Genomic DNA, 24,720 nt, shown 5'->3' on the forward strand with positions numbered 1-24,720 from the left:
GTATTGGAAATGGGGAGCAAAGTTTAACGGTCAATTAAAAATCATTCAATCAGGTAATCTAATTGGTGTGGGAAGGTGGTGCATACCAAAGATGGAATAGTTGGAGATTGTCTGACAAAATCCTATGGCATTTCATCCACCCAGAATAAACTCCATACAGTGTAGAAGGAGGCCGGTCAGCCCATCAAGTCTGCACCCTACCTAGGCCCAATCCTTCACCCTATCCCCGTAACCCTAACTTACACATCTTTGGACTGTGGGAGGAAACTGGGGCACCCGGAGGAAACCCACGCAGACACAGGGAGAATGTGCAAACTCCACACAGACTGTCACCCAAGGTCAGAATCAAACCCGGGTCCCGAGTGCTGCAAGGCAGCAGTGCTATCCATTGTGCCACTGCAACTGGGAACTCTTCACGTCACTGGGAATCCCTATGGCTTGCACTGGTAATTCCTCGTACAACAATTCCTTTGATTCATCCTCAATTCTCTCTGCCTCCCCCTACTCCTTATTTACCCTTCTGTAATAAAAAAGGTTGCTGCTCATATACACTTCAGATTCTGCCTGCAGTAGAAGCTTGTCAGATCTAAAAGGGGGGTCGTCAATGGCACTTTTTTCTTCGTTACGTATCAAGTGACAGAACAAAGGAGCATAGCCAGAGGCAATGGTAACTGAAGGGGCAGATATCTCTTAAAACTGACACTAGTGACTTTCACAAGGAATGAAAGGCAGGGATTATATGTGCAGGAATGCCAGCGGGCTAGCACAGGACCTTTCTGTGACCCAACGCTGACTCCATTTGGTTTACTTTTACATCACCAGCGTTGAGCTGCCTTCTCTAACAGTGTAGCAAACACAGTCAGTACTCACTTTAATATGCCCAGCATTGATATAGTTTTAGTAAGAGAGACAGAGCGTGATGAGCTGGTATTGTCGACCTATCGGGAATTCTCCTGGAGTCCCCAGGGATTAAAGTTCAATCTCTCCGACACTGTTGTGAGCTACTCGGAAAAAACATTCCCACCCCAAGATCACTGAAAAGGTTGTGTATTTTACTTTCCATTTTATTTGAGCATTTGATTATAAAGATTAAAACATTGGCGATGCGGGCCAGTGGGATGCGAGGGGACAGGTTCAGTGGCCATGGGACAAGACGTCCAGGAATATGACCAACCGAGTTGGTAACCCAGGAGTGAGAGTTTATTTCAAATTGATCTTCAGCGGCAGTGGCAGAACGATTTCAATGTTGAAAAATTACTAAAAGGGAAAAAAGCCCTGCTGAAGTGAAGTACATCAGGATATGAATCCATTCCGGGGAAGCTGTGAACACCTGATTCCTTACGTGTATACTGGGACCAGGCCTCTCTGTTCTGTCGGCTTCACAACCCTTGCAGGAAGCCTATCCCACAGAGAAGGGCTACAGGTCAAAGGTGAAGACTGGAATGGCCATATCTATGTGCAGCACTCTCAACCCTGCTCACTCAACAGCCAGTGCCACGTGGCCATTGGTCTAATCATAGAAACGTTACAGCACAGAAGGAGGCCATTCGGCCAATCTTGTTCATGCCAGTCCGAGGATATCCAGGCACCCTTTACCGCACCTGGTCCATTGCCCTGTAGCTTAGAGAACATAAGGTGCAGATCCAAGTACCTTTTCAAAGAGTTTAGGGTCGCTGCCTCCTCCAACAACTCGGGCAGCGAAATCCAGACTCCCACTAGCCTCTCCGTAAAAACATTTTTGCTCATGTCCCCTCTACAGCGTCTGCCACTTATTTTGAATCTACGTCCCCTGGTTCTAGAATTCCCCACCAAGGGAAACAATTTTATCCTGCCCACTCTATCTCTTCCGCTCATAATTTTGCGCATCTCAATTAAGTCACCGCCTCAGCCTTCTTTGTTCCAGGGAAAATAACCCCGACCTCTCCAATCTCTCCTCGTAGCCACACTTTTCTAGCCCTGGCAACATTCCTGTAAACCTCCTCTGCACTCTTTCCAGAGCAATAACGTCCTTCCTGCAATGTGGCGACCAGAACTGCACACAGAATCCCAGTTGTGGCCTCGCCAGTGTTTTTAATACCTCCCAACTGCGTGTCAAAAAAGTCAGAAACGCCACACGCGATTTATTTGTCTTTATTGGCTACTCACCCTCCGGCCGAGGATTTGGTTAATGGCTGCGCTCTCTTTCAATGTGCACTCTGCCACGACGTTCGCCCTCATCTCCTTCATGTATAACATAAAGGCATTGAGCGGCTTCTTTATGTGAGGTTTTTTGGCCTCTTGCTCTTTCCTCATTTCATGGTGAGGTTTTCTGCCGGCAGAAAAGAAAGGAAGATGCATTTCACCAATTTAAAATCAGACCCGCTGATGGAAGAATTGCTAAAACACAGAATCACTTTGCCCCCCTCTGTCCCTTCCCCTCCCCCCCACCCCGAGAAAGGAAAATACCCAACCTGCATAGCTTCCTGACTGAACACAGGAACAGGAAGTGACCATTCAACCCGTCGAGTTTTATTCAGCATTCAATTAGATCACGGGCCGGATTCTCCGGCCTCCTGGCCCTGTGCTTCTCGGCGGCGCCTTTCGCTGGGGACGGAATTCTCTGTGCCCGCCCCTGGGAAAGGCAATTCCCATTGAAGCCACCCCGCGCTGCCGGGAAACCTGCAGTGGGGTTGTGCAGCCAGCGGGACCAGAGAATCCCGCTCCCAGCGAACGTCCGGAGCATCCCGGTCCTCGACAGGTGCGTTATTATAAATCCATTTATCAGCCTTGACTCTGTAACGCCTGCCTAACAGCAATTTATCAATCAGGGTGTTGAAATTTGAAATGGTGGATGTCACCAGTGGCGCAGTGGTTAGCACTGCTGCACCACGGCACCGAGGACCCAGGTTCGATCCCGGCTCTGGGTCACTGTCCGTGTGGAGTTTGCACATTCTCCCCGTGTTTGCGTGGATCTCATCCCCACAACCCAAAGATATGCAGGGGAGGTGGATAGGCCACACTATATTGCCCCTTAATTGGAAATAAATAACCGGGTACTCTAAATTTATATTTACAAAAAGAAACTTCAAATGACGGTGTCCTTCCCGCCTCCCAAGAAAAAAAGTAATTGTCAGCAAATCTCCAAATTGTCAACCTACATGTCCATGTGCTCAATCTCATGAATGGGTTCCTGCTTAATGTGGTGGTTCACAATAGCTGGGTGAGGAATTCCAGTGGTTTGAGGGTTACCAGGAATCATAGGATGGGAAAACCTGAATTGAAGGCAGATAAGAAGTAATTAGATTAAATTAAATTGAACACAGCGCTGAACCCTCAAAATTCACAACTGCACGAGGGTCTTTTGGGGTACAGAGCATTATTCAACATTCACCAGGCAACAGAAAGCAGCATCAACAAAGGTTGGATGGAGCAACAATCACACAAGTGGTGTTTGAAATGCAGACATATGTGTCAAGCCCACTTTCAAGCAATATCACCGAATGCTATGCAGAATATTGAATCAAGACAATTAAATATTCATGTTTTTTAAAAATCATGTGGCTACCTTAAATTGGGCAATATTTGAAAATGAAAAGAATCGCAGGCCTCAAAATGGCTCAGTCCCTATCCAGTTAAACGTCAAACCAGGCTTCGATGTACATCTCTGCATAAGTGCATTCCCTTGTGACAATAATCCAAGTTCCTTCCCTGGTCTCTGGAACTTGAATGCTGCTCTTTATCTGCACAGCCGCCTTCTACTTCCAACTGGACTTGCAACGGGACCACGGCTGGTGCATTCTGGGCTGGCTCCAATGGCCACAACTGGGACCCAGGAAGAAATGGGTCCCAGCGGGTCGTTGGAATCAAAGAGCGCGCCTGCTTCCATGTTTCAAACCTGCGGCTGAAGGTGCATTATTAATGTTGAAGCCTCAACAAAGGACGAACCACTGCACTGCGGAACACTGCAAACAAACCCGGATGAAGCTATGTGCTCTGAGCTTTACAGGGGTAGGGATAATGTTAAATGGATGGGGTGAGCTCAAATTTCATTTGCTGCCACAGCTGTAGACAGAAACCTGAAACAGCCGTGCTTTATTGGAAAGTCCAGCTGGGCCAATTTGCCAGAGGACAACCCCATGGGATCATACATGAAAGGCAAACAATTATCGTCCAGTTTAAACTATAGTTAATGCGCCTCACACCTCGCCAATCGTAAATAAGGGGCAGGTGGAGAAAACAGCAACAGATCCCCATCGAACAGTCTGCTGTGTAACAGAGCAGCTTTGTCAGTTCACTCGTCCTCCACCTGCACCCCTGTTACAAAGCGCCTGTGTCCAGCCGGCCCCAGCTTCATCCAGAAGCAGTGACTATTTGCAACAGAAGGCAATCACTGACCATCAAATTGCATGAAAATACAGCTAGCTCAAGGTGAAATGACACAAACACAACCCACAGGAGAGGCCCCAGGCAGCGCTTGGTTAGAAACTTTTACATTATTGGTGGGATTTCCTCTCTGCAAAATTTCATCTTTTTTTATCACTCGGGTGACCAGGCTAAAAACAAAAGTTCTGTTTTTCCAATCGTGACTTTAGCTTTGAGCGGTGGGTTAAGCAACACAAGGAAAGAATGAGAGGAAAGAAAGTGGTGACTCCTGCCCCCTTTATTTGCCAAGATTGAAAAATTTGAAGGGTATCGCTGAAAAGGGAGACATGTTGCTGAAGCTTTTCATTTTGCACTCATCAGGACAAATGCAAGAATGCTAAATTTCAAATGATCGCCATAATCTAGATCACATGCAACGGCTTTCAAATGGGAAAAGTGCCCGGTCTATCGTGAATTACCATGGAAAGGCAAAGTATCTCCAAAATTTGGACAACGGGTAACGCACGTTGTTTCACACTGCTATGTAGTGGTGTCACGAGTGGCATTTTCCACTAATAGAATGCTGCCATCAGTCCAAAAACACTTTCTGGCTACCATACAATTTAGCAACATTGTGTATGAATTTCAGTGTTGGTGTGCTGTCAGGCAGTACCTCCCAGTGATTGGCTGATCAAATCAAATAACACGTTCCTCCAGTTGTTCATAATAGGTGGATTAGAGATGGAAGTCAACCAGCCCATGCATGCAAAACAAAAAACAAAACGTCTACTGTTGGACGTATTTCTGCAGTTGGGCAACTGATTGTTCTTGCTGAACAATCCTGAGTGCGCTAACAGCCAATTTTAAACAATCAGTAAAGCTTGTAATGCTACAAGTCATATAGATTCATAAACAGGGATCCATTTTCTGCAAACTGAAGAAACATGGGCGTCATTCTCCGCCGGCGGGAGTCTCCGTTTTGCCGGCGCCCGGGGGTTTCCCGACGGCGTGGGGCTGCCCCACAATGGGAAACCCCATTGACCGGCCGGTGTTACGGAGACTCCCGCCGGCCGGTCGGAGCAGAAAAGCGGCGGGGCGGGTCGGAGAATTTCGCCCCATGTTCTAGTCATGTGCCATTTTAGAATCACCCGGAAGCATGATTCCCCATTCCTTTCTCCATGGCAATGGTTCAGCCACAGTCGACTTGCCGACCAATCAGCGCCCTTTCCTCTTGTAGTATGAATTCTTGTGTTTGTTTGAAATTTGGCATTCTTGTGTTTGTCCTGGTGAGGGTAGGATGAAACATTTCGGCATCATGTCCCTCTTTAATTGAAATGTATAAGATCTTGAGGGGTATTGACAGGGTGGATGTGGAAAGGATGTTTCCTCTTGTGGGAGAATCTAGAACTAGGGGTCACTGTTTAAAAATAAGCGGTTGCCCATTTAAGACAGAAATGAGGAGAATTTTTCTTTCTCAGAGAGTCTTTGGAACTCTCTTCCATATGGCTCACTTAAATTACCGGACGCCAGATTCACCCAGCGCCTGGGGCTCACCACCTGCGCTTGGGAAATCTCGCCAGGGTGCAGCCAGGTTTAGTCCACAAACATGGACCAGGCGTAACGGCACCTGGGGGGCCTCTCAGGCCATTGAACATTGCCGGGTGGTCGGGGACAGGGCTGGGTGGCACCCTGGCACACTCCCTGGTACCTTGACACTGCCAACATGGCACCCTGGCAATGCCACCCTGGCACGACCAAGGTGCCAGGTTGGCACTTCCAGGGGTCAGGCCTGGGAGAGGAGGCTTTGCCAGGAAGAGGAGGATTCCAGGGCGCCTCCCCAAGGTTAGGGGGGGTGAGGGCGGGGGGTGGCTGTCTGTGGGAGTTTGCCCATTCTTCCGGTGTTTGAGTGAGTTTCTTCCGGATGCTCTGGTTTCCTCCCATAGTCCAAAGATGTGCCGATTGGGTGGGTTAGGTTAGGTGGGGTTACAAGGATAGCGGGCGGGGCAATGGGTCAAGGTAGGGCACTCCTGGTCGGGTCGGTGACGACCCGAAGGGTCAAATAGCCTCCTTCTGCACTGTAGGAATTCTGAGGAATCTATGGAGTATTGCCAGGTAAAAAGTGTGAATGGTTGGGACGGGGTTATGTGGCCAGATGAGAAGTCACCCCCTCAGTTATGGTGGGAGGGCAAATGTCTGGCGAATACACATGCAGACAACACACTGACTGCATGTTACGTGGATAATGACATGTTGCCGAACTGGGTGGTGATGCACTGAACCTGTTGCGTGGTTCTCGCACAACTACGGTCTTCCTTCAATACCTGACCCAGAAATTATCATTTCAATTTGAATAATTTGGTCTAAATGGTTCTTTTTGACCAACTTGAGAGAGGGCGGGATAGTTTAAAACATTTTTTCTTTTGCTGCCCGCTATTTTCTGTCAAAATTCACACGCTCAAGTCCCGGATGTTTATAATAACACAGTTATCTTTTAAAATAACTTCAAAGTATAATGATGGCATTGTGTTTAATTATTGTGTTAAATTCTGCTACATTGCTTGTGCAACTTGTCCCGATAGAAAAACATGAATGATGCTCAGTGGGAAAAGTTGTTTTGTGCAATTAAATGCTAAACTACACATCAGCCCTTTGTTGTTGTTGTTTTGTAGTTAAAATGGATTAAACTGTAATAATTGTGGTTTCAATCAGATAAAAATTCTAATTAATTTTTAAGTTTACTGCTCACAGCAATTTAAATATCTAAACAATGGAATGACTGGTTATTCGATGTTTCCTATCCAGTCTTTGAAGAGCATTCGTTTAACACAATGTTATCTCAATTATTTTGAATTACCCTGTCTCAACAGGGCAAACTCAAGACGGTTGTCGCAACCGCACCGTGCCCTCCCCAAACACACTCGCAGCTGGTTCCCTATCAGTGATCCTCTGACTATCAGTCTCGCTCCCGGTAAGGGGTGGGACCAGGCTGCAGGACTAAGGTCAGGACATTGGCATGTGAGGAAGCTCCAGATTGGTCGCTACTTACTGCCCTTCATGTACGGCACGTTGAAGCAACAACTCGCTGCCACCTTCTTAAACTCTTGCTCGCCAATCAACTTCTAGGGCTATAATTTTCCCATGGAGCAATCATGGATTCGTAATGACTAAAATAGCAAAAGCCTTTCAAAGCATTGTCAAGACCATATACAGTCGGGGCCCAGTATTGCAGCAGCCAAGCTATGTTATTAAGTTCTGCTCTCACCTCGCCTCGATTTCTATAGTTGCTCCTTCATTTTACCTCTCTCCCATTTCGTGTTGATGTTTACATGGAAAATAGAAGCAGGAGGAGGCCATTCGGCCCTTCGAGCCTACTTCGCCATTCATTATGATCATGGCTGATCATCAAGTTCAATACCCTGATCCCGCCTTCCCCCTATATCCCTTGATCTCTTTAGCTCCAAGAGCTATACCTAATTCCTTCTTGAATTCACACAACATTTTGGCCTCAACTACTTTCTATGATAGTGAATTTCACAGATTCACCTGTCTCTGGGTGAAGAGATTTCTCCCCATCTCAGTCCTAAATTGTTTACCCCTTATCCTCAAACTATACCCCCTAGTTCTGAACTCCCTCACCATCGGGAACATTCTTTCTGAATCTACCCTGTCTAATCCTGTTAGAATTTTCCAAGTTTCCATGAGGACTTCTGTTAGGTTGGAAGTCGGCAGCGCCACCCATGGCCTTGGAATGGCTGGCCAATCTAGCCGGGTTCCTGAGACTGGAGAAAATAAAATTCCCAATAAGGGGGACCGAGGAAAGAATCCACAACCCGTGGAAAAAGGTTCACAAGCCTCTTCACTGACGTGTTCACAACCAGTAGCGGGGGTGGGGGGTGGGGGTGAGGTGAGGGTGAAAGAGGTGGGTACAGCTCGGGAAATTTGGGTAGAAAGGAGGAGGGGGTGTTGGGAACGCCAGCTGGGTGAAAGGGAGCTTGCAAATGGCAGAGAAGGAATGAAGAAGAGGGTCAGGGGGGAACAGGAACCGCCCCCCAGCAAAACAAAGACAGTCCGTAAGCGAGGTGACGGATCCCGGTAATGAATGTAAATATGTGGGCAATGCTGGGGATTAACACTTGCCTCTAAGCGCTAAGAGTCCCAATAAGAACCCTTCACAAAATTGTTTAATACACACAAACACTAATGTAAATAATGTAGGATAGAACTGGGACCCCTGTCACAGACACGGTGACAGCTTAGGACCATGTGTTGTCATTGCTATTGTGTTGATCTTTACTAATTATGTTCCTGTCTTTTCTTTTCCTTTTATGTAATGTTCTGTTTTTTAAATGCAAAATGGCAATAAAAATATATTTTTTTAAAAACAAGTTTCTATGTGATCCCCTCTGACTCTTCTAAACTCCAACGACTATAATCCTAACCAATTTAACCTCGCCTCATATGACAGTCCCGCCATCCCAGGAATCAGTCTGGTAAACCTTCGCTGCACTCCCTCCACAGCAAGAACATCCTTCCTCGGATAAGGACACCAAAACTGCCCACAATGCTCCAGGTGTGGCCTCACCAATGCCCTACACAATTGTAGTAAAACATTCCTATTCCTGTACTCAAATCCTCTCGCTATGAAGGCAAATACCATTTGCCTTCTTTACTGCCTGCTGTACCTGCACGCTTACTTTCAATGACTGGTGTATGAGGACACCAAGGTATAAATCTCTCAATTTACACCCTTCCAAATAATAATCTGCCTTCCTGTTTTTGCTACCAAAGCAGATAACCACCATTTTTCCACATTATACTGCATCCGCCATGCATTTGCCCACGCACTCAGCCTGTCCAAATCCCGCTGAAGCAACTCTGCATCCTCCTCACAGCTCACCCTCCCACCCAACTTTGTATCATCTGCAAATTTGGACATAATACATTTGGGGCACGATCTTCCAGCCACGCTGTGCCAGAAAAGCATCTCGCCGCGGTGTAGCGTGGCCGGTGAAAGCCGGGAGACCCTGATCCCAGGATCCACCCGGCTCACATAGCCTTGCAAGACATTGCAAGGAGAATCCCGCCCTTTTTGGCAAATCATCATATTAGAGCGAGGCAGTAAGCCTTACTCTAATGTGCAGATTTCCAAGGTACCTGAGACTTTGGGATTCAATCCCTCAGCGTCGGAAACTTTGGGCGAATGGGGACCAGATGGAATGGTACTCATGGGGATCTCAAAGGGGATCGGAGGCCCCCAGCTGTATGCTTTTTGGGCAGGGTGGTGACCTGGCAGTGCTGGTGCCACCTGGGTACCCTGGCTGTGCCAGCATGACATCTTGGCAGTACCAGCCTGGCACCTGACTGCACCACCTGTGTGCCATCCTGGCACTGCCAAGGTGTCCAGGTGACACTGCCAGCTGCCACTGCCATTGTGCCAGATTGGTGGTGCCAAGCTGGCATTTTTTGTGTGCATGCGCGATTGGGCTGGGGTTGCCCACTGTGGATGAGGGGGCCCTCCCATGTTGCGTTCTGGCTGGAGGGAGGTCGGGGATTTTATTTGTAAACCTCGGAGATTGGGATGCCATTTCCGCTGCAATGGGGAGTTCTGGCGAGTGGAGCTCTCCTTTGAACAAAACGGGGGTTTGTGCGGCCTCGGCCGCGCGTTCCCCGTTCAGGCCCCTTATTCAACATGAGTAGCATTGAATAACCACGTGTTTCACAGCACTGCGAGTGCCGGGAAACACGTGGCAAAATGCACTCGCGAGGGACTTTATTCCCTTCTGGGAAGATCGCGCCCGATGTTTCCTCTTGTGGGAGAGTCTAGAACTAGAGCTCACTGTTTAAAAATAAGGGGTCACCATTTAAGACAGAGATGAGGAGATGTTGTTTTCTCTCAGAAGGCGGCGGGACTCAGGAGCTCTCTTCCTCAAAAGGCAGTGGAAGCAGAGTCTTTGAATGTTTTTAACACTGAGCTAGACAGATTCTGCATGAACAAGGGGGTGGAAGATTACCGGGGGTCGGCAGGAATGTGGTGCTTGGGATACAACCAGGTCAGTCATGATCTAATTTTGAATGGTGGAGCAGGGGGTTCGAGGGACCGAGTGGCCTCCTCCTCTCCCAATTGGTATATCTGTATGCATCAGGTCTGGTGTAAGGTGCTTGCTTTAATCTTCAGTTTCCTCCCACTGTCCAAAGATGTGCAGGCTGGGTGGATTGGCCATGTTAAATTGCCCTTAGTGTCCAAAAGGATTAGATGGGTTTACTGGGTTACAGGGATTGGGTGGAGGTCTGGGCTTAAGTAGGGTGCTCTTTCCAAAGGCCGGTGCAGACATGATGGGCCGAATGGCCCCCTTTTGCACTATAAATTCTATGAACTTCAGGTAGCATGTAGCTGCACAATTAAATGATCAAAAATGGATGCCAGAGAGTGGTTTACAAAGCATGATCATGTGGGGCCAGAGAACAACCTAGAATTGACAGAGAACCACATGTTATATCAGACAGATAGAGGACCAATCCTGGGATTACGTCTAGGTCGCAAGATAAGACCAGGCACCGGGGAGCCCTGGCACATCTGTTGGAATATTGACATCCCTGGTCCTTGCGGCACCACTCGGGATGCACTCTGACGCCAGCTTGAACGTTTACTTCGCGCTAAATCACAGAGCCGATGACTCGCGACAATATGTTTTTCCTCCCTCAATTAAACATGAAAAGTCTCACAACAGTTCCGAAGCAGTGTCAATTTCAAAGTCTTGAAACAGCTTAAAAAGCATGAGGGGTCCCCCCAACCAACTTGCTGAAGGTGTTCAAAGGAAAGCAAGGGCTTACCAGTTGAGAGGAGGCGTGAGCTGTCCAACAGCGCCTGGAGACAGAGGATAGAAGGAGGTGATGTCAGGACCAGGCGGGTGTCTGTGCATGCCTGTAGGGAGGAGAGCAGAGGTCCAGGTGAGAAGCAGAACACAAGCATATTAAATTTCCACAACTCAACTAAGCAAGAATATATAGGATGTGCATCAGACAAGAAATAATTAGAAATTACCCTCAACTTTTCTTTTAAAAGTGCAGTCTCAATGGCATTGAATATAATCATTATTTACGCAAGGCAAACTACATTGCTTGTGTTTCAACTTAATTAGGAGAGATTAAGTCATAATTTACCTCAGAAATTAAATCTGGTTAATGTTTTTCTTAATGCCTTATTTGGGAAACAGAGATATTGAATTAATAATAAAGCTGTTCCTTTGATGTGTCACCTGAAGATGAAACTGAAAGAAAGTGGAAGAATTTGCAACGATAAATTCATTTACTACCCCCCGTTTGACAATAATCTCCCTGTAGAATCAATATCACTTTGTTTTTCTGGGATAATTATTTTTCTCTCAGTGCTGAATCTGGCTGCTGTCTTTTGGTTCCTGCTGTTGAATCATTCCCCCCCCCACCCCACTCCCCCAATGCAAAGCAAGGTTGAAATGCCTTGACCATTATAGGAAAACCCATGAAAAATAGTTGAAGATCTTTCAAATTACATCTTCTCTAGATCTCTGAATCGTCCCAGCAGGTCTGGATTGGTGTTTTACTTATAACTGTCTCACTTGAAATAAAGATCTGCAAAGTTACTAAAATGCAGAGAGTAACATTAGAAGAAGCCCCACCCCCCACACACACACACAACATGTGGCCTTTTATGTAGCAAATCGTTTTGAGGTGCATCCTGGACAGAAGGTGACAGTGAATCAAAGAAGGACAATCGGGACTGGTGACCTAGAGATTTTCCTCGTGTTAAAGTGGTTGGCAAACTTCAAAGTTTGCTATAAATGTCTTTAAGATGACCTATTGTACCATTCTGAATGGGGTTCTGCTCCCTCACCTCACCCCAACCAAGACAAAGACCGTCACCAACTTCCCCGAAAAGGTGGCTCCAAACGGGCCCTTCATAAAGCAGCAGTCTTCTCGCTACTCCCAATAATTAGTGTGGGTCAACACAGTGCAGAATTGTCCTCTTAGACATCCAGCACTTTAAGCTTCAGGGCTTAATCAGTGCCTAAGTTCAAATGGCAAGTAGTAACTTCTAACTTGCCTTTTGCTTCGGAGCGCGGGACCTTACATGGGGGCATTTCTTGGCAGAGATGCTCATTTTTGTGAAAAATCAATTATGGGGAACAGCAGCTTTCCACACGGTTCAGGAAAGGATGAGCTTTTCTGACAAGACGCCTTTTAAAAGTCATAGAATGGAACATGCTCATCAGTAACTTATCAGCAGCGTAGATTTATCAGAATGATACCTGGACTCCAAGGGTTAAATTATGAGGCGGGATTGCACAAATTAGGGTTCTATTCGCTGAAATTTAGATGGTGACGAACTCCATGACAACACTTCTGCACCCACTGGTGATATCTCAATTTCAACCGCAGCGCATCAGAAACCTTCCATTGATTTGATCAATGGTGTCAAGATAATTATGGGTAACAAATGGTAGATTGGGAGAAACTATAGCCGGAATTCTCCGGCTACTGGGATTCCCTTTTCCCACTGGCAGCGAGCAGGTTTCCCAGCGGCATGGGGTGGCTTCAATTGGAAATCCCATTGAGAACCCGTCGCCAGTGACTGCCGCGCGGCCAAGAAACACATGGCTTGGGTACCGGAGAATCCCGCCCTTCTCCTCCGAGACTGGGAATCTCGTACTGGGGCAGAGTTAAAACATTAGAGCCAGGCCTTTCAGGAGTGAAATTAGGAGGTGGCACGGTGGCGCAGTGGTTAGCACTGCTGCTTCACAGCGCCGAGGTCCCAGGTTCGATCCCTTTTCCGGGTCACTGTCCGTGTGGAGTTTGCACATTCTCCTCAAGTCTGGGGTTTCAACCCCACAACCCAAAAATGTGTAGGTTAGGTGGATTGGCCAGGCTAAATTGCCCCTTAATTGGGGAAAAAACTATTGGGTACTCTAAATTTACAATAAAAGAAAAAAAAGGAGTGAAATTAGGAAACATCTCTCCACACAAAAGGATGATGGAAGTTTGGAACCTCTTCTGTTAAATGCTGGATTAATTGTCCATTTAAGATCGATAAGCTTTTGTTGACCAAAGATGTTAAAAGATATGTTGCAAAGGTGGGAATATGGATGGAGTCAGGTGGCAGGTCACCCAGGCTCTCATTGAACAGAGAGGAGTATAACAGGCTTGAGGGGTATAACAGGCCTCCTCCTGTTCCTCTGAGCCTGGAGAAATTTCAGGAGTTAAGGATGAAATGAAAACGGCTCTCCTCTGGATCAGCAGAACCCAAACTCGATGATAATAGGCTTCCGCATACATTCAGCGTTCTGCTTGTTAGATGTGATTCGTTAACCTTCGCCAATGCGTAAGGCAGCTCATTTGTAAAAGAAAATCAGAGTGCGTCATTCGGGGTTTAAAGTTTTGGCAGAGTGAAGTGTGCTCGATGGGAAAAGAAAACACGGATTCTCTTTTGCCAGCGTTTGTGTCAGCTCCCATACTTCCTATTCCCTCGGAGAAACTGGAATTAAAATGTTTCGCAGTTTAGGCTTCAAACAGATTTTTTTTTAAATCGCAGGAGGCAACTGACGTCGAAATTTAAGTGATTCAATTTAATCTTCTGTTAACTATTAATGTACCCCTCCCCTACCATATCCCCCCCCCCCCACACACACACACACACAAACACACTCCCAGGTCTCGAACCAAAGGGAACAATTTAAACTTCTCAGGATCGCAGGACGTGTATTGTTTTCATCTCTCTGTGCTCAGGGTTCCCAGATGTACAGAAAGAAATACACTGTGGCTACAAAACATTACAGGGCCGGTTGTCAGCTATCTCTCTCAAGACACAGCCTCTGCAACTTTACAGGATCAGCAGTTAATTAAGAATCATTTTCAGCCCCTTAATGCTAACACTTGATATGATTCATTTGCCTCACGATTGTCACTCCAGCTCATACTAAGCTCTTTATCAAGTTGATTCCTTGGGGCTTCAAGGTCAAATAGTTTTGCATGTGTAGCATTTAACATCCAAAGTGACGCCGGGAGAACTCGAACGGCTGACAACCCCGCAAACATGAAGCCCTCCAGCTTTCAGAAGTGCCTGGCAGGATTAAAACAGGGTTTTTAATCCCCAAATAGACCTTTGCTTTCTGTGGTCTACCTGAAAACATCCCCTCGGGATGTCTCTGCCATCTCTGGAAAACGGAGTGCTTATTTTTCCACATTAGATTTCCCCCCTCGCCGTAAAGCAGATGCGCGCGCTCCCTGTCGGGGCTGGAACCAAATGCTAATTGGGATGCGAGGCTTCACTGGCACAGCTCGGATTGTGCACTCCTCGCCGTTCACAGAGTCAAATAACCCGAGCAGCTTTTTTAACCTTGATATAAATAACCCAATGCTGGACAGCCTACAGGAACAAATAGGTTAGTCGAGGAGGAGCAGGGTTGCAAGCTGGTCAATGGCCAGCTGGGGAAAGCAAGCACAGAACGAATCGAGATTAAGGGTGACATGGTGACGTCACTCAACGTAATTGCCCGTCAGCAGTCTGTGCAGTTCCAAGGCTGTTTTCTTTGTATCCTGTCACTATTGAGCGAAGTAACAGCGCCTTTGTTTCTTGCGACCATATACTGGTCTAACAAACCAGTGCATTACTGACCGAGTGCTGTTTTGTTGGAGGTGCCGTCCATCAGATGAGACATTAAATAAATCAAGGCCCTCTGTCAGGCAGGCGTTATCCCGTGAACTAGTTTGAAGGGGAGCAGGGGACGTATTTTCTGGCCAACATCTATCCCTCAACCGACATCCCTAAAACATCTGGTCATTGTCACACATCCAATTAATATTCTGGGGCCTGGCAAATTCCCACTTTCCCTGAAATTGGCCACAGCTGTTTTTTTGTTGTCCGTGTGTAAATTCGTCAGAGAAATGTGTGAGGTTGCATCTCCCGAAGTGCAGCCTGTGGCCTTGCTGTTTGTAAACTCGGCCGAATCATCCTAAGGAGCCTCTGTTGATCCTCAAGCACATGTCAACCTCAAAACCTGTAAGCAGCAGAAATCGGTGGTTTCCGACCAGACAGAAAGCACTTTTTTTTTTACATCAACCACAAATCAACCTTTACCCCTTCTCTGGGTTTTGAGCTTGAGATGAGAAAGGAATGGCAATGAGTGGAAAAGAGGAGGGATGTGAGAGGCAGCATAGAGCAGGGTATGGGAAGAAGAGGTGACAAAGCGTAGCTTTCTCCCACAACCCCATATATTCCAATTTCCTTACGAATAGAGGACTATTTACGATCATCATCATCAGACCAGTCCAAAGGTCACTGACTTCTTATCCATCAATAGCCCCATCTACCAAAAATGTATATCATTCTTCGCTTCTACTTTGGGCAGCCTAGTCCACAAGTTTGGTGTCAGATCTTGTCCCCACTCTCCCAGTTAAAGATACTGACTCATGCGGTTTCCCAGTTGCCCAACAACACCTCAATCAATCTCCAATCTCTGTGTGTGCCCACACACAGATACACACACAAAGACACACACATACAAAGACACACACAGACACACAGAGACACACAGACACGAACACATGCAAAGACACAAACACACACAAAGATACGTGCACAAAGACAAACACACAGTACACACACACACAGACAAACAGACACAGACACACAGAGTGACGCAATACATACAACAGACACACACGGACACACACTCACACCTGGACACTGACAAACACACACACACTCACAGAGGCACACACAGAGGCACACACATACAGACACATGCTGATGGTGCAGATACACACACTGACAACAGTGTATCAGCCCGTACCAGCCTCCCTGAATAGGCGCCGGAATGTGGCGACTAGGGGCTTTTCACAGTAACTTCATTTGAAGCCTACTTGTGACAATAAGCAATTTTCATTTCATTTCATTTTCAACACAGACACACACAGACATGGACACACACAGGGAGACAGATACACACAGACTCACAGACACACACACACACATGGAATGATGCACACACATGGACACACAGACACTCAAATACAAACACATGGACACTCAAACACAGACACACACAGGCAAATACACACACAGATATATACACACACAGGCAGATACACACAGACTCAATTTATACTCTGAGACTCACCGACATGCAAAGACAATCACCCATACACATACTCACAGACTTATACACATACACTCACAAACACACAGACACTCACAGACACACACAGAGACAATACATACACACACCTGAACACAATACATACACTCACACATAAACACACACATCTGTCACACTGACTAATACACACTGACACACAAAGGTATATGCACTCACACACACTCTCAAGCACACAGCGCACAAACATAGCACATACGCTGACTTATGCACACATATTCCATATTCTCACTCGGGCACAAGCACAGATGATCTCTGAAAAAAAGGGCAAACCTCTTTATTTAGTCTCTGTGCAACATTTAAACATTCGTTTGATTCTCGTTCTCTGACAGTAGCTCTGTCTCTCTGTTTGCTCAGCTGCAGACTGCACAATGGGCCAGAGAAGAGGGCTGTACCGTTCGCATCGTATTATTGAGTGGAAACAACGTACCGCACTGAGGAAATAACTATATTAGGATACGCTGGCTTCAGACAGTCTGTTTCTTTAGCTGTGTTGATGGCCCATAATGGATTGTGGTGACTCTTTTTGTGACTGCCTCTCACTTGATGACCAGAACAAACCAGAGTGTTACTTTGTGAGATAGTGTGCAAGTGGGGAGAGTGTGCCAGCAGTCCATGCCTCATCTCCCTGCATTCTATCACCAACCAGCTTTATAACCATTGCAAAAAGTCAGGATCTACCCCACTTCTCAAAAAGGAGCAAACAGTTCATGAGGTGTACACTGCTAATGTGGTATTGGAAACAGAAGGGCCGAATGGGCTCCTCACAGCAATAGCAAATGGTATGATTGCTGCCTTTCCTTCATTTTTCCATTCAGCGCCACTAGTCTCTGGCGAGCTCCTCAAGATTGTTACGACACTTTACCAACTATGTTACTCTCTCAAATTCATCCACAGTAAATGGACAGGTTCGTAAATTTGGTGAGCCATGAATTAACGCGGTGCACCGGAAAAACGCTTGTGTGTTACCTAATGATCGTACAGTTAGATGACTCAACTATCAATTTCCCCCACGCTTAGGCTCATTAAGACTGGGTACAAAAGATTCCTCACCTCGTTTGGAGTTCATGTCTGTGGGGATTTGTGTAGGGTGGGATCCAGGCGCAAAGTGCTCATCGCTGTAGGTGATGAGGGGCGTGAGGGGGTGGACCGCATGGCAGGGCTGTACGACGGGCACCTTGTTCGACTAGAAGAGATAACAGAAGAATCATTTTTTTTTGCTGTCAGAGCCTTTAATGCTGACTGACTGAGAATGACGCACCTTAGTTTGTACACACAGTGGACCATAAGAACATACAAAATAGGAGCAGAACGAGGCCCTGCGGCTGGTCTGCTTGTATTCCGTGAGACGTTGCAGGGAACAAGGAGCAGAAGGGGTGTGTTTTTCCCAAGTGAGGGGGGTAACCATTTCCCGAAGAGAAAAACAATAAAACACACACGCGGGAGTCTGTTTTACATCCCATTGAGATCAAAGCAATGGAGAATCGGCCAATTCTCTCCCCCATTTTGTGTCCCCCCCCCCCCCCCCCACCCCTCTTGGAACTCTGACCAAAGGTTTATCCAGCATCAACCCCAATGGCTGCCCTGTTTCAGGAGGATAGCCTGGCTAAATGTCTCCTCGATGTTCTGGCCTGATGGTTGGGCGGCTTCCCAGCCTCTGCCTCACTGCCAGGTAGGGGGAAATTTTAGCTAAAAGTTTAGGTTGGAAAAGTTGACGTTGAAGAAAAAGGAGATTGAGGGGAGAGTTGAAAAGAGGCGATTACGGCAGGTTTGGATAAATTAACCAAGGAAAAACTGTTCCTATCAGCTGATAGAACAAAGACCACGGGCCACAGATTTAAGGTTTAGGGCGAGAATTGCTTTTTTGTTTGCACAGTGGGTGGCTTGGATCTCTGCCCACCAGGGTGGCAAAAAGAAAGTAGGGTGGACATTTGAATGAAATAAACCAGCAGGGCCATGGGGATCGAGCTCAAGTATGGGACTGACTGAGTTGCTTCGTTCAGGGCCAACATAGACTTCATGGGCCAAATGGCCTCCTTTTGTGCCATAAATGACTTTTTGATGCCGGCAATGGCATAGCCCGGAGATCAGCAAGCTCAGGGATTGGGTGTGCGAACCATGTTAAGGCAGCCCCCTTGTTACTGTATTTCACATTATCTTTGCAAGGTGGGGCAGCACGGTGGCACAGTGGTTAGCATTGCTGCCTACGGCGCTGAGGACCCCGGTTCGAATCCCGGCCCTGGGTCACTGTCCGTGTGGAGTTTGCACATTCTCCCCGTGTCTGTGTGGGTTCCGCCCCCACAACCCAAAAGATGTGCAGGATAGGTGGATTGGCCACGCTAAATTGCCCCTTAATTGGGAAAAAGAAAAAATTGGGTACTCTAAATTGATATAAAAATTAAATTTAAAAAAAATCTTTGCAAGGCGACTTATTCAAAGGCAGCACACTACTGGAACAAAAAGTGTTAGGGGGGTGGCCAACAGCTTTCTGGTAACTTTGATTCTGGGGGATGGTATAACACAGCGGTAGCTGTTCAACACACACCTCCCTATTCTCACTGCCCAAATCAAAATTAGCCCCACCTGCCCCTTGACCCCGACATGTTCAAGTGTTAAAAGTCCTTTCAAAGTGGAGCAGGAGCAGGAAGCTGAAACAATAACATCGCAAACACAAGCAGCTGTGAGTAAATCTGATCTAATGTGTAGTAAATTGAATTGAATCCTCATATCACAGTATTTAAATGCAGCAGACATTTTTCTTATTGTAACAAAATTCAATAATTGAGACATACATTTCAGATTTACCTTCCGCGCGTATTCAATACAATTTTCATTATATTAAACAATTAAACACCTTTAGTCCTGATTTCCCCCAGCCTAATCATACATACGAGAAATATTTAGCAACAAAAGACCTTTTATTTCCAGTTTACTCCAAGCCATCTCCAGGCTGGCACATTTGTACCACAGATGGGGCCAAGTCAATTTCTAAAATACTTTAAAAAGGTCAAAGTGAAAAAAGTGCTACAAGACTCAGGCGCCAAGTGCCATACACCTGCCTGAGAGCTGTCACGATTTATTTTCGGAATGCTGCACAATATTAACACATCTATCTGAAAAAAATCCAAATGTATCGTCAATTCCAGATTCCTGAAGAGCCTCAGCAACTAACGGGAGCCAATTGCGGGAGAGCTTCTTTTGCAAGTTTGCATACACACTGCACATTATTCATTTCCGTTTGAAATGAGTCACTTTTGTGTGATCGTGGGATGTGGGTGAACCTGGCAAGGCTGGCAATCCTTTCCCATCCCTTACTGCTCCGGGAATGTGGTCGGGTCTTCCTCCTTTGTCTTTATGGTGGGATGATGGTGCTGCCACTGTTTGTAATCGATACAGAAGAAAGAACTTGCATTTATATAGTGCCTTAGGATATCCCAATGTGCTCGCCAGTCAATTAACTAGTTTTGAAGTAGCGGTCATCATTGAACCATCCTCCCTACAGTGCAGAAGGAGGCCATTCGGCCCGCCGAGTCTGCCCTGACCCTCCGAAAGAGCACTCTAACTAGGTTCCCACTTATCCCAACCCCCACCCAGCCCGCACATCTCCGGACACCAAAGGGCAATTTATCATGGCCAATCCACCTAACCTGCCTATCTTTTTTAAAAAATATTTTTATTCGACAAATGTTCGACATTTTCACGATACAAAAACAACTCCAAACATGTCCAAACAAACAAACCCCCCCTACCCCACCCCGAAACCCACCCTCAACAGTCAATGGTAGCCAACTCGCAAAAGTGCACAATGAACAAATCCTCACAATTGTTGAACCCCCTCCTTCACACCCCTCAGCTTAATGTTCACCTTTTCCAGGGTCAAAACCCCAGCAGGTCCCCCCCCCCCCCCCCCCCCCCCGCAACGCCAAGGCACAGGGTGGAGAAGCTGACATCCAGCCCAACAAGACCCGCCTACGAGCAATCAGCGGTCCCCGCACCTGCCTGCAGCTCGGGCCGGTCCGACACCCCGAATACGGCTTCTAGGGAACCGAGCTTCACATCCACTTGTAAGACCCCCCGAGTTGTGCTAAACACCGTCCTCCAATCCTCTCCAGCTTCGGGCAGGACCAAAACATTTGGACATGGTTCACGGGGCCCCTCCCACATCGTAACATGCACACCTTTGCGGGAGGAAACCGCAACACCCGGAGGAAACCCACGCAGCCACGGGGAGAAATTACAAACCTCACACAGACAGTCACCCGAGGCCGGAATTGTACCTGAGTCCCAGGCGCTGTGAGGCAGCAGTGCTAACCACTGTGCCACCATGCCGCCTCAAGGCAACCAAGAAATCACACAGTAAGATCACACAAGTAGGAATGTGACTCTTTTCAGCGTTACTGGTTGAGGGAAGAATAGTGGCATGGCAACCGAGGGGCTCTGGCTTCTCCCAAACTTTTGGGGGAGGCCCTTACTGTTGGTTATACCTACCATCAACCTTTTCCTGCCAGAGCTGCCAACAAAACTCACCTCAAAATGTTTTACTCTTCCTCCGCAATGCACAAGAGCAAACCAGTTCATTGTAAACACAGTCAGTTGCTCATAAGTCTGCACGTGTAAACTAACGCCATCTGTGCTAATTAATCACAGAAGAATAGTAATGGGGTGAGGATGGGAAACAATGCTGGAGTCAAACAAGAAGCCTTTTGCTGCAGTGATGGGTGGATTGAAGGTTTCCATTGAATGATGAAGCTAGGTGGTCCAAAATGGCTCCCACAGTCTTGTGGATTCTGGCCTTGCTCACCTAAACTGTTGGGAGTGGTAGCTCAGGGGGTAGAACTCTCACTTCTGATGTCCGAGGTTGTCGGTTTAGATCCCCCTCCACAGCCGTGAGTACAAACCCCCAGCAGTACCGAGGGAGTGCTACACAGTTCCAGATGCTGTATGAGGCCTTGTCTGCTCACTCTCAGGTGGACATATAGACTCCCATGCACCATTTCAAGGAAGAGCAAGAGAGCTCTCCTGATAGTGTGGTTGATACGTCCTTCAACAAGCACTCCAAATCAGATTAAACAGCCCATTTTCTCACTTGTACTTTGTGGGTACTTGCTCAGCGTGGATTGTCCGGACACAGAACAACAGTGACTACAATTCACTACCGTTTCATTGGCCGGAGCGAACTGTGCGGCATCCTGAGGTTGTGAAAGGTGCTATACAAATGCGAGCTGTTATTGTTTTATGAAGTTGCAACATCACTTTCATCACAACTACAGGAATTATGTTACACTTTATATTGATTAAAATTTAAAATGGCAATAAGATTGAAAACTCTGTTGTACATACCTGGAAATACACAGAGATACATTTGAAAGCCAATTCTTTATAGGCAGAGAATGTGTGTCTAACAGATGGCTCTACTGGGCCCTATTATGCCAAACCAAAGACACTGGATAAGAAAGCATTTAATGCTTGACTGTGGTGGCAATGCTTGACTAAATTTCTCAAGAGATAAAATAACATTAAATACTATTGTAATGGCACTGTACTAATTAAAACGGCCAGGCCTCGCCAGGAAGTGATGCCATGATATTAAGCACAGGCAGCCAAGGCCGCAGTCTCATGAGAGGAAGTGGGTTTTAGTCCCCGTGGAGTTTTTTTTTATTGTAAATCCTGTGGGTTAGGAAACTTCAAACAGACCCGGCCTGCCTACATTAGCAAAACCTACAATTGTTGCTCAGTAATGGCTCCCACCAGGAGGTTAGCATCTTAAATAAGGAGCCAGATGAGAATGTACTCCAGGTGTTAAGTTATCTGAGCCACTTCACTTGTCTATCGACATTGTCAGTGTTTACCAGTGCACAATGGTGGCCATTTTGGGTAGCACGGTAGCATAGTTCACAGCTCCAGGGTCGTAGATTCGATTCCCGGCTTGGGTCACTGACTGTGTGGAGTCTGCACGTTCTCCCCGTGTCTGCGTGGGTTTCCTCCGGGGGCTCCGGTTTCCTCCCACAGTCCAAGGATGTGCAGGTTAGGTGGATTGACCATGCTTAATTGCCCTTAGTGTCCAAAATTGCCCTTAGTGTTGGGTGGGGTTACTGGGTTATGGGGATAGGGTGGAGGTGTGTGGTTGGGTAGGGTGCTCTTTCCAAGAGTCGGTGCAGACTCGATGGGCCGAATGGCCTCCTTCTGCACTGTAAATTCTATGAAACCGAAGTTACCCTTGGTTGTCTGACATGAAAGGCAAATCCCGTTCTTTTATTGGTTGAGTGGTTTGGGGGCGAGGATATTCACTGGCACCGGATGCACAACAGTCGGGGGGGGGGGGGGGGGGGAAATCTCGCTGCCCTATTCCTGCTCACCATTTGCTGATGCCAACTCAGCAAGGGCTGGATGGTTGGCCCGTCCAAATGGGTCAGGGTGCTGGACCCTAACAACACGCAAAACAGGATGCCATGATGCACATGGTGCCACCCAATGCTATTTTAAGATCGTACAGGGCGAGTGTGCACTTCACAGTCTCTGCAAAGGATAACCAGGGAATCCAGCCAAAGAAGAACAAGAGTTTGTTTACTTCTGGGGCAGGGGTCATCTTCCAAGCTCCTCAAAATCAACCTGGGCCAAAGCGCCAAAGAGTTTTTTTGTGAGGGCCACGAAGAATCCAGCGCGAGTTTCAAGGATACAAAGAAATAACATTTATTTACAATAACATACATATATGGTAAGCAGGCAGGTTATAACAAGTTTGTTTTTCCTCAGCCTGCTATCCCTCCAGATTTATCTTTCACTCTGTCGATGAGATTAGATCGGGCACACATCTTCCACTGGCAGTAGACAACTTTGAACATTAAATGATAAGTGTTCTGAGTGTGTTTAATGATTTTAGTGAAAAATATTTCTTGCATTATTGTAATATGATGTATTATTAAGCCAGGTTAGAAATCCGGGGTGGTGGATGGAACTGTCATAACGCCACGAGGACCCACTGGGAGCTTCCCATGGGATTTGGGGAGCTTCCCAGATGGGGGCGGAGGCCACCCGCCTGGGGCTCGTTACGTGCTGATATAAAAGCTGGCCCAAACCAAGGCTGAGACAGACTAGTCCTCCCAGCAGCATGGATAGGATGGGTATCACTCATGGATACGATGGGTATAGAGGGATACGGCACAAGGAGGTGCTGAGGGTTTTGGCAAAGGTTGGTATCATGACCGGTACAGGCTTGGAGGGCCGAAGGGCCTGTTCCTGTGCTGTATTGTTCTTTGTTCTAATTGTACTGGGGACGAGATGCTCCTTAACGCAGAACTGTGTACATAGTTAAAATAAATTCATGTTTAAATTTCTCCTGCTTCCTCAAGTTACTAAAGGAACCAATTGGAAAAATTGTTACAATTGTTCGAAATTTGGCATTCTTGCATTTGTCCTGAGGAGTGCGAGGTGGAAAGCTTCAGCAACATGTCTCTCTTTTCAGCAATATTCAATTGGGAAAAGTAAATTGTCTAATCAAATTTCAGCTCTTGAATTGGATCAGTTTCTCTGGAGTTTCTCCTGATCAGCGAATCAGCATGAAGTGCCTTACTTGAGCCAATCAGAAAAGCGTGACACTTGATTCTCTCTGCTTCCGACCGGTTTAATATGCCAGCCTACATTTTGAATGTGTGGTGCGGTGTAAGCAAGTCTTTTTAATTGTACAGATAGCGAGCTGAAATGAGACGTCTTGGGGCTATATGAAGCCTGGCTATTTCACATGTAAATCCTAAACTTGGAGAGTTTTCCTCCAGGTCACTGGGGTGACATTATAAAAATTAGCTAATTGCAGCCTCTGTTTGCTGTACACAATGCAATGTGCGTGTATCTTGGAGTTACAGTGGGCAAAGAAGTGGAATCCTTAACACAAAGGTGAACAGAAGCAACCTGCTGCAATGAAGCTATATGCAAATAGCGGGATATAGAGTAATCATGCATGTGATTGAACTGTATCGACTTTAATAGAAACACTTGGTGCAGGCACGGTGAAGGACATCAGAAATACGATGCCAGGTACAGAGGTTCTTCTCTCTCACTGATTGATTTACTCAAATTGTATCTTAAGGGAAATTCAACCTGCCCAATGCTTTCATTTAGATCGTCCCTTTGAAATCGTGTTTGAGAACTATACAAAAATCGCATAACACCAAGAGGTGTTTTACTTAATGTTGGG

General features: G+C 46.7%; 1 protein-coding gene across 6 annotated transcripts in view; it reads right to left on the reverse strand.

Annotated features, from left to right (window-relative positions):
• Positions 1 to 24,720, reverse strand: part of lef1 (lymphoid enhancer-binding factor 1) — a 188,191-nt gene that overhangs the window by 92,416 nt on the left and 71,055 nt on the right. For all 6 annotated transcript variants that reach the window (XM_072495389.1, XM_072495390.1, XM_072495385.1 and 3 more), the window contains exons 4-7: positions 17,583 to 17,715; positions 11,173 to 11,263; positions 3,138 to 3,251; positions 2,146 to 2,308 (exon numbers count right to left, since the gene is read on the reverse strand). In XM_072495389.1, coding sequence (XP_072351490.1) covers positions 2,146 to 2,308; positions 3,138 to 3,251; positions 11,173 to 11,263; positions 17,583 to 17,715 — 501 coding nt within the window. The remainder of the gene's footprint in view (positions 1 to 2,145; positions 2,309 to 3,137; positions 3,252 to 11,172; positions 11,264 to 17,582; positions 17,716 to 24,720) is intronic.

The sequence above is a fragment of the Scyliorhinus torazame genome, chromosome 3 (assembly GCF_047496885.1).
Source record: "Scyliorhinus torazame isolate Kashiwa2021f chromosome 3, sScyTor2.1, whole genome shotgun sequence".
NCBI lineage: Eukaryota > Metazoa > Chordata > Chondrichthyes > Carcharhiniformes > Scyliorhinidae > Scyliorhinus > Scyliorhinus torazame.